Source organism: Humulus lupulus, chromosome 3 (genome assembly GCF_963169125.1).
Source record: "Humulus lupulus chromosome 3, drHumLupu1.1, whole genome shotgun sequence".
Taxonomy (NCBI): domain Eukaryota; kingdom Viridiplantae; phylum Streptophyta; class Magnoliopsida; order Rosales; family Cannabaceae; genus Humulus; species Humulus lupulus.
In genome coordinates this window covers 92,389,005-92,400,338 of record NC_084795.1, presented here as the reverse complement: position 1 = coordinate 92,400,338, position 11,334 = coordinate 92,389,005, and the positions used below count along the sequence as shown (strand labels likewise).

Genomic DNA, 11,334 nt, shown 5'->3' with positions numbered 1-11,334 from the left:
AGTAGAAACTTTAGAAAACTCTCCTAGTTCGTCGCTTTCTTCCATTCGTTCAAACACTCCCGATTCACCGAGACTTCCCGAACCACCCACGATGGCTCATCAAGATGAAGTCCAACCAAGAACGCTACAGGAATATTTACATCCTACGCGTACAGCCACACCTTCATGCATAATGTATCCCAACAATATGCCAAATTTCGATTTCAAACCCGGCATGATTAACCTCTTACCAACCTTCCATGGGTTGGAAAATGAGAGTCCGTACGTGCATATACAGGAATTCGAAGAGGTGGTGGCTACATTCAACAACCGTGCTGATGTCACCAACATTGTGAGATTGAAATTCTTTCCTTTCTCACTCAAAGACAAAGCAAAAAGTTGGTTGTATTCCTTAAGGCCTAGATCTATCGGAACATGGGACGAAATGACAAAAGCATTCTTTGCCAAATATTTCCCGCCCCATAAGACTAGCAGCCTTAAGAGGCAAATCTCTTCCTTCATCCATAAAGACCACGAAACTTTCCATCAGGTCTGGGAGAGGTTTAGAGATTTGATAAATCAATGCCCACATCATGGATACGAAAGCTGGCGTTTGATCAACTATTTCTATGACGGTCTCACAACTGGACAAAGATAATTCGTACAAATGATGTGCAATGGCGAATTCCTTCAAAAAGATCCTGATGAAGCTTTTGAGTACCTTGACGATCTTGCTGAAAAGTCCTACACATGGAATGGACCGAGTCCAATGGACAAGCCACGATCAACTGGAATCTACCGATTGAGGGAAGATGACAACGTCAAAAGAAAAATTGAATCATTGAGACAACAATTCGAGGCTTTCAAATCTCAAGAAGGTAGAGGAATCCACATGGCTGCAAAGGTAGAGACACGAGATCCATGCTTCATCTGTGGAGGGACGTGTAGTGCACCAATTTTTTTTTTTTATTTTTGGTTATTTAAATTTTTGTGATTTATTTGATTTAAATGTTAAGCGTGATGAATTATTTTATTCAAGTGTTGTTATTTTATTTGGTTGATTATTTGTTTTATTGATTGTTTATTATTTTATTTAATTGTTAGAATTGTTTGGTTAATTAATTTAATAAGTGAATAATTGTGTAACATGTTTATTTTACTATTAGTGTTACATTTTAATTAAGTGTGACAATTGAGGTAATTATGTGAGCTATGGTGGAATGCACTAAGGTGCATGATAGATAGTAATGCACCCTAGTGATTTAGTGTGTGCTAGTGCATGGTAGCATGGTGCACATGTGTAGATTTTCTACACATTTTATATTTCCTTATTTTAGATTTTATTTGAGTTAATTTATTTATTTATAAAAAATAAAAATAAAAAGAAAGGGAAAAAGAGTGTTTGGGCGTGTGACCTAGTGGGAAAGGAATGATTTCTTTTAAGTAATAAAAATAAAAAAAATTGAAGACAATAGTTATTTTGGGGATAGGCATGATCATTTTTATTCCTTTATATCTATTTAAATAAAGAGAAATTAAGAGAAAATAAATAGAAAAAGGAAACTTACCTTATTTTGTTGGGGAGGCTTTATGAGAGGATTATGATAAAGGGGAAATGAAAGAGGAGAAGTGCCATTTGCTCTTGTGTGGCTGCCGTGACCTAGAGAGAGAGAGAGAGAGAGAGAGAGAGTGGCGTGTAGAGAGAGAGAGAGAGAGAGAGAGGAAGAAAGAAAGAAAGAAAGAAGGAAGGAGAAGGTGAAGAGGAACCCCTCTTAGAGTATGTCCTCTTGTTTTTCTTATTTGTATAATCTCTTTTATTGATAATATGTTATTGACTTGTGTTATTGTTTTGTGTTTGGATTCTTTCTTCTCCTCATGGTGGTTTTCCAATAAAAACCCTAGGCTTGAACAAGGGTGTGGAGTTTGGGTATTGATCTTATTGTGTTCTTGGTTTTACAATCAAGAGAGGTAATGGTCTTTTCTTAGCCTTTATATTGTTTTTGGTGGGTTGTCTATGAGGTTTTGATGATGATGCTAATGGTTGATTTTTGGTAGGATTGGTGTATATGATTTGTATATTGTGAGAGTATGATTTGTGTTAAAAGGGTTGTGATGTTGATTTTGCTATGCATAAAAAAATTGTGATAATCTATGAATGCATGCATGGAGATTTCGGCCTAGGCATACCTAAGTATGTTCTTGATATTTTTGTGATGTTGAGTGAATTTCAATATAGTAGATCCATGTTTTAGGACCTATGTGATATGGGTAAGATAATAATTGGCAATCTTGATATTTTGATCCATGAAATTTTGATAGATGGATGTTATATTGTGAATGATTAAATTATAAGATGCATGAAAATCATGATAGAAACATGTTAGGATAATATAAGGTATATGTGAATATGGTGCTTATGAGTTATTATATGTTATTGTCATTGTTAGTGTTTTGTTGGTTTTCAATGGAATAGAAAAAAAAATGGTTTTAAAAGAATTCATGTGAATATGTTAGTGATATTAGAATCATGCATATTATAAGAGTATGGTGAGATTTTAAACATGTATGATTTTATGAAATTTTTGGGACAAAAGTTGAGTTTTATGAGGAATTAAGCTTGCTGTTTTTTTGTAAATAATTGGGTAAAAGTTGATAAAAAGATGAGTTGCATGCATAAGTAATGTTCTTGATATTATGTTAATTTTTATGAAATTAAAAAGGGGATTTTAAGTCTCATGTTATGATATTTTACTCCATTAATTACCTACAGAATTTTTATTGATTTTTTTATAGAAAATATGAGCTTTTAAATTGATTATGGTGATTTTTAATGATAAAAACAATTGCTGGAATTTTTGTAATAAAATATGAAGTAAATGTCACTAAAATGAATTTGATGAGTTTTTGGAATAATTTATTTTTCCTAAGTTATGGTAATATTGAAAAATGGTATTTTTAATGGTATGAATGCATATTTTGACAAGTTATGATTTTTCCTTTCTTTTGATTTAGAAAAATATTTAGATTCTATTTATTTGTGATTTTTGAGAAAATAAATGGTGGCTGAAAGTTTGATTTAAAAAGGTCAAAAATTGTTATTTAATTGTCACATATGGATTTTGTCACATAAAAACTAAGTCTTAAATAATTTAAATCAAAATGTATTTTTCCACACTAAAAATATATTTTTCACATCATTTATGTAACACAATGATAAAATATATCTTTAAAAGGGACATATTAAAAATAGGCATTTTAATTAAATCCAAGCTTTTTGGTTAATTCTTTGTAATTTGAGATTAATTAATGGAGATGTCACATATTTTATTTTTTGAGCTAAAATAAAATAATTTTATAAAATAAAATAAAGTTTTGAGAAGTTTAATCAACTTAGAAATTTATAAGAAAAATAAAGCATGTAATATGTCTATTGAATTTCAAACAATAAAAGCAAGAAATGTAGAATTATCGTTTTTGAAAACGTCTTTATTACGCAATGTTCCCACGTATGCATGTTACATGCAAATCAACTTTTACGTCCAAAATCATGATTATTATTCAACTATGTGATTTTTATAAAACAATCATGTTAGTAAAATGGGTAGAACGAGCATTATTCTTTTTGGCGATAATTGCATGTTTAGTGTAACTGTTATCATGAGTGCATGGCCCATGCACACATGAGTTGTATGGAAGGGCAAATAGTAATTTTATGAACCTAAGAAATGTTATTTTGATTATGATATAGGCTCGTTGAAAGATTGTGAAATTCTTAGCTTGGACCTGAGGTAAGGAAGTTAGATAGATTCTATGATTTTATGCTATGAATGGTAAGGTTGTTATATGAATGAACTGTTATGAAATTATGAATGCCATAATGTGATGATATGTTGAATGTGATATGTGTATGGATGTTAGATACATCAAATAGATTACGATGTCAGATACATCGAACGAGTTACTAAGGACATTGAGACGTAACTCACATCAAACAGATTACGATGTTAGATACATCAAACAGATTACGATGTCAGATACATGGCACGAGTTACTAAGGACATTGAGACGTAACTCCTAGGGCAGACGCGCCGAGGTTATTCAAGGACCAGTGATCTCCTGTTTACCTCATAGGGTGACATGGACAACTAGCGTTCCATGCTCATCATGTATGCTGTATGTTTGTGATATGATGATATGTCACATTTATGTTATGATATGATGATATGTTACGTTATGTTATGATATGATGATATGTTACGTTATGTTATGATATGATGATATGTACGATTATGTTATGATATGATGATATGTACGATTATGTTATGATATGATGATATGTTACGATTACGTTATGACGTACCATGATGTCTTAGATGAATGTTAGTGTTTGGTTTTTGTTGTTTTCTTACTTGCTTATTTGTTTGTACTTCCTTACTGGGCTTTTAGCTCACCCCCCTTACTTTCCTTCCAGGTAGCAAATTGGATTTCTCTATGGCACGCGTGGTGACGTGAGGAGTTCTTTCATCATGGGGTGTATGGCGTGGGGTAATCCTATGGACGATAAAACGATCAACGTAGAACGCCATTTAAATTATGTTTTGTTTTTAAGGGACTTTCCTAAATTATCAGTGGGACTCTGTTATTTAATTTATTTGGTTTCTTTGAACTTTGCATAAAAACCTATGTTTTATTTTAAACTTGTGGCGCCAACTTGCATGGTTTTAAATAAGTCCCCCTGAGACTTTAATAATGGATGGTATTCTTTTATAAACTATGTTATGCGAATGTTTTGTAAGTATTAGTCTAGGGCGTTCTTTACATGACGGAACATAAACCGCAAGAGTGCCCAACTCTTAGTGAGCTAAGAGGAGGAAATGAGGAACATTGCAATGCTTTAGGGGATTACAAGAAGCCTTATAACCCTTTCTCAAACACTTACAATCCTGGTTGGCGCAACCATCCAAATTTCAGCTGGAAGGATTCGAACCAAGCATCTGGAAGCTAATGGAGGCCTGAGCAGCAACAACCACCAAAATCATACATTGCTCCTCAAAATAACATGCAATCAAGTAATTCTCTTGAGAATACTTTGCAAATGCTTGCGCAAACTCAGATAGCCTCAACTCAAGAGATCAATTCTTGTTTCACACAAATGGTAGAGGAAATGAAAGACATGAAAGTCCAAATGACAAAGCTAAACACTACTTTGGCGATTCAAGAGCATGGGAGACTTCCCACTCAACCTCTAATCCATCAAAAAGGGCAACACATGGCACAAACCTCCTCCTCTGCAGATACAAATTTCAAAGAGGTTAATGCCATCACTACTCGAAGTGGTCAAAGTACAGTTTCACCGTTAACTAAGACAACGAGTACATCAATGCCCGCTCCAGATGATGATGTGCCAATAAGCATTCCAATAAAGGCACCCTTTCCTCAAGCTTTGAAATCCACTGGAAAGGTAATGGAAAATCATGGTGAAATCCTAGACCTTTTAACACAAGTGAAGATCAACTTGCCATTGTTGCATGTGATCAAACAAGTGCCGGCTTATGCCAAGGTTATCAAGGATTTGTGCACCGTTAAAAGAAAGCACCATGTCAAGAAAAATTCATTCTTGGCAGAACAAGCTAGCGCGGTAATTGACTGCAAGACACCGCCTAAGTACAAAGATCCTGGTTGTCCCACCATCTCATGTCAAATTGGGGAACAGGAATTTGGTCAAGCCTTTCTAGACTTAGGAGCAAGTGTAAATCTCATGCCATATTCAATATACTTGCAATTAGGTCTAGGAGAACTCAAGCCCACATCTGTGGTGCTACAACTGGCTGATCGATCAGTTAAGAAACCTCGGGGAATAGTAGAAGACGTTCTTATTCAAATTGAAAAATTCTATTACCCTGTTGATTTTCTCATCTTGGACACACAATCTGAAGTGAGTATAGAGTCCAAAATTCCCATCATTCTTGGTAGACCTTTCCTCGCAATAGCTAATGCACTCATTAACTGTAGGAATGGTCTTATGAAAATCTCTTTCGGGAACATGACTCTAGAAGTAAATGTTTTCCACATTGGCAAACAACCACCTGACAACGATGAGTGTTTCCAATCCTATCTGATCGATACACTTATTTCGAAAGAGGTCGAATCGAAATACACATCTAATCATTTTAATCACCTCTTCCAAATTTCAGAAAGTTCGGAGCCCGATGAGTCTGTAATCAACCCTGAAATCATCAAACACTCACAGGCTAGAAGAACCATGTTTTGGAATCCAATCTTTGAGGAACTCCCTCAAGATCGAGAAACACCAAAACCATCCATTGAACAAGCTCCTAAACCAAAGTTGGCCCAACTTCCTGACGGTCTTAAGCATGTTTTCTTGGGAGCTGACAACACTTTTCTTGTCATAATATCCTCCAAGATCACTGCCACACAAGAGCGCCAACTCATCAATGTGTTGCAAGAACAAAGAGATGCATTAGGATGGACAATAGCTGACATCAAAGGTATTAGTCCTTTAATTTGCTCCCATCACATTCAATTGGAAGACGGGGCTATACCGCGTCGTGACCCTCAAAGAAGATTGAACCCAACGATGAAGGAAGTAGTAAAGACTGAAGTCTTGAAACTTCTGGATTTTGGCATAGTCTATCCTGTTGTTGACAGTAAATGGGTTAGCCCAACTCAGGTTGTTCCCAAGAAATCTGGGGTAACAGTGGTACAAAATGAAAAAGGGGAACTTGTTCCTACCAAGGTCACAACTGGGTGGCGCATGTGCATTGATTATAGAAAGTTAAATGCAGCCACCCACAAAGACCATTTTCCACTTCCATTCATTGATCAAATATTGGAACATGTGGCAGCTCATCCTTTCTATAGTTTTCTCGATGGTTATTCAGGGTATTACCAAATCGAGATTGCCTTAGAAGATCAGGATAAGACCACATTCACTTGTCCTTTTGGTACTTTTGCCTTTCGGCGCATGCCATTTGGCCTGTGCAATGCTCCAGCCACTTTCCAGCGATGTATGATGAGCATATTTAGTGATATGATCGAGAAATGTATGGAAGTATTCATGGATGATTTGACAGTCTTTGGAGATTCCTTTGAATCAAGCCTTCTCAATTTAGAGTCTATGCTTAAACGTTGCAAAGAGAAAGGCTTGGTACTCAACTGGGAAAAGTGTCATTTCATGGTGCCATCAGGCATAGTCTTGGGGCATGTCGTGTCGAAACGAGGAATTGAGGTTGATCAATCAAAGATTGAACTCATATCAAAGCTGCCCACCCCCAAGACTGTTAAAGACATTCGATCTTTTCTTGGGCATGCAGGATTCTATAGGAGGTTCATACAAAAATTTTCAACAATTGCTCGCCCTTTGTCAAACCTCCTAGCAAAAGATGTTGTGTTTAGTTGGACACCTGAGTGTGAGGAATCTTTTCGAACGCTCGTTGCAAAACTCACTTCAGCCCCTATCATTCAGCCACCAGATTGGAACTTACCGTTCGAAATCATGTGTGATGCTAGCAATTATGCTATAGGGCCGTCTTAGGTCAAAGAAGGGAAGGGAAGCCCTTCGTTGTCTATTACGCAAGTAGAACTCTTAAAGTGCTCAAATGAACTATTCTACCACTGAAAAAGAGTTACTTGCTATAGTATTCGCACTTGACAAGTTTCGTTCCTACCTGATTGGTTCACCTATCATAGTCTTTACGGACCATTCTGCCTTAAAATACCTCCTTTCCAAAAAGGATGCTAAGGTGCGTTTAATTAGGTGGATCCTTCTGTTACAGGAATTTGATCTGACTATAAAAGACAAGAAAGGAGTTGAAAACGTGGTAGCGGACCACTTATCTCGTCTTGAATTTTCTGATTCCGTTGATGGCCCAGCCATTCAAGATGACTTCCCTGATGAACATCTCTTCGCGGTCACTAAGTTGCCATGGTACGCTCATATCATCAATTACTTAGTGACTGGCGAACTTCCAACTGCATGGAGTGCACAAGATAAACGTAAATTTTTGGTCGAGGTTCGTAACTTTTATTGGGACGACCCATATATTTTCAAGTATTTCCCCGACCAAATTATGATACGTTTCATTCCAGATGATGAAATTTTTAGTGTTCTGAACTTTTGTCATAATGAAGCTTGTGGTGGTCATTTTTCTATGAAAAAGACTGCTGCAAAAATCTTACAGTGTGGTCTTTATTGGCCCACTTTGTTCAAAGACACTAACAATTTCTGTTGATCATGTGAAAGGTGTTAGAAATTAGGTTCCCTGTCCCGATGACATATGATGCCATTAAACCCAATTATTGTAATAGAAATATTCGATTGTTGGGGGATAGACTTTATGGGACCATTCCCACCTTCTTTTGGCTACCTTTACATTCTTCTCGCCATATACTATATCTCAAAATGGGTGGAAGTTGTGCCTTGTCAAAATAATGATAACACAACTGTTGTGAAGTTCTTAAAGGAAAATGTGTTATCTAGGTTTGGCACACCTCGCGCTATCATAAGTGATCAAGGCACCCATTTTTGCAACTATTCTTTCGAGACCTTAATGCAAAAATATGGTGTAATTCATAAGGTTGCATTGCCTTATCACCCACAGACAAATGGCCAAGCTGAGTTAGCTAATCGAGAAATTAAGCAAATCTTAGAAAAAATGGTTAATCCTGACCGCAAAGATTGGTCCTCATGACTTCTCGATGCTCTCTGGGCATACCACACTGCTTACAAAACTCAACTTGGTATGTCTCCTCATAGGCTAGTCTATGGTAAAGCCTGCCACCTTCCTGTTGAGCTGGAACACAAAGCTTATTGGGCAGTTAAAAGCCTAAATTTTGATCTCAAGGCGGCAGGATTCAATCGTAAGCTTCAGTTGTCAGAAATTGAAGAGTTAAGGAACGATGCTTATGACAACTCTAGGATCTACAACGCTAAAATGAAAGTGGCTCATGACAGGCAGATCCTAAGAAAAGAATTTGAGCCAAACCAACGAGTGCATCTTTATGACTCTCGTCTGCATATCCACCCTAGCAAGCTGAGATCAAGGTGGACTGGCCCATATGTTGTGAAATCTGTCTTTCCCAACGGTGTTGTTGAGGTCATAGACCCAACTGGTGGGAGAGAATTCAAAGTAAATGGCCAGCGACTGAAACACTACATAGAGAGGGTGACCCAGCCTGAAGAAGTCACTCTCGTGGAACCGATTTACCAAGTCTGAGTAGTGTTCCAAATTGTTTGTACATAGGTTTGTTTTCTGTTTATTTCCCTTTTGTCATTTTATTTTATTTGTTATCATTTTGTGTTTTCAGTTTTTCATGTTTTAGAGAATCAATATTCGCTCTATCACTCGACGCTAGATATCCAGGTGTTCTCTTTCCCTACTCTTTTACATTTATTATCTTTTGAGACATTGAGGACACTGTCAGATTTTGGTTGGGGGTGGTGAGCATATTCATGCATGTTCATGTTGATTTTTGTCATATTAATATTTTCATGGTCAAATTTTTAAAAATTACTTATTTATTTTTGCAAAATGTTACTTTTGAGTCAATTTTTGTTATCTGTATTACTAAGAGTTTCTCTAGAGTTACCTAATGCACATGCAAATTATTGTGGTAAGATGGTTGATAGCACATATTTGCTTAGAAATTTGCCATGTTTAAGTAATTCATTCTTTTGTGTGAGAAGTGAGACTTAAGAAAACAACTTTTAAATTTTTATTGATTCTTAGAAATGGTTATAATTATTTGGACAAGGTATTGTGGTATGAATGGATGATGTTTTAGGGATAATATTTTCTATAGAAAAATCTTATTAGAGAGCCTTTTATTATGTTGTTCATGAAAAAAAAAAGGAAGAAGAAAAGAGAAAAGAAAAAAAAGAAAAAAATACATATATATATATATAAAAAAATACAAATCTTGGCAGCAGGTGTGTCTCCCCAAGGCTTTTGGAGGGCTTGGTCTTAGAGATGGTACTAGATGGAATAGAGTTTTGCTGGCTAAATACGTCTAGGCAGTCACTTCTAAACAGGATTCGCTGTGGGTTAAATGGATTCAACATGTCTATCTGAGGGGGGTCGACTTTTGGACTTATAGTTTGAAGCAGGACACTAGCTGATATTGGCGAAAAATCTTCCATTTAAGGAACAAATTCAGCAAAGATGAGGTGACAACTGCTGGTTTATCTGGGAAATTTAAGCCATCAAAGTTGTATAACAAATCTATTAATCAGCAAATAGTGGCCTATAAAAGAGCTATTTGGAGTCGTTCAATCCTCCCTAAGCATAGGTTCATGTTATGGATGGTGGTTAATTCTTTCCTGTTAACCAGAGATAACCTGGCTAAAGCTAAAATCCTGCTGTCTATCTCTCTTTGTCCTGTCTGTGAAGATCATTTGGAGAGCCATCAGCATCTGTTCTTCGAGTGCTGCTTATCCAAGAGTGTTTTGTCTTTTATCCTCTTCTGGATTGGGTTTCCTGCCTGGGCTACTAAGTTCTCGGATTGGACAGTTAGGCTTAGTGCTGGGAACAATGACAGTTTTAGTTTAACTCTGAATATGATACTTGCTGCAGTGGTTTATAGTGTTTGGAGGAATAGGAATAGATGCATTTTTGATGGGTTTTCACTGTCAGCTTATTGTATAGCCAAAGAGATTATTACTTTAGTGAAATATAGATTGAATAGTGTTCATAGCAGGAAAGGTGTCCCTCTTTTCAAGCTCTTCTTAAGAAAGCTTCAATTGTATGTAATGTGAGGGTGGGTTCTTGACTGGTTTGTATTGGGTTCTGTTTGGGCAGTTTGCCTTGTGTGTATTTGCTTGTTTGTTCAATGAAGTTTATTCCTTCTTGATAAAAAAAAAGGGGGGGGGGGGGGGGGGGGGGGTGTGGGGAGAAAGACACAAGATCAATATTTCTATCATTTTCAATTATATTGTAGTGCACCAATATTTTTTTTTTTAGATTATTTAAATTTTGTGATTTATTTGATTTAAATGTTAAGTGTGATGAATTGTTTTATTTAAGTGTTGTTATTTTATTTGGTTGATTATTTGTTTTATTTGATTGTTTATTATTTTATTTAATTGTTAGAATTGTTTGGTTAATTAATTTAATAAGTGAATAATTGTGTAACATGTTATTTTACTATTAGTGTTACATTTTAATTAAGTGTGACAATTGAGGTGATTATGTGAGCTATGGTGGAATGCACTAAGGTGCATGATAGATAGTAATGCACCCTAGTGATTTAGTGTGTGCTAGTGCATGGTAGCATGGTGCACATGTGTAGATTTTCTACACATTTTATGTTTCCTTATTTTAGATTTTATTTGAGTTA

At 35.9% G+C, this 11,334-nt stretch overlaps 1 protein-coding gene and 1 non-coding gene across 2 annotated transcripts; one reads left to right on the top strand and one right to left on the bottom strand.

Moving 5' to 3' along the window:
- Positions 1-472: 472 nt before the first annotated feature.
- On the bottom strand, positions 473-579 carry LOC133827866 (small nucleolar RNA R71). The gene has a single exon (XR_009890515.1). It is a non-coding gene; the product is annotated as a small nucleolar RNA R71 (small nucleolar RNA).
- A 9,721-nt stretch (positions 580-10,300) lies between these two features.
- On the top strand, positions 10,301-10,753 carry LOC133824679 (uncharacterized). Its single transcript, XM_062257643.1, has one exon. It carries the CDS (start codon positions 10,301-10,303, stop codon positions 10,751-10,753), a length of 453 nt encoding a protein of 150 aa, XP_062113627.1.
- Positions 10,754-11,334: the final 581 nt, after the last annotated feature.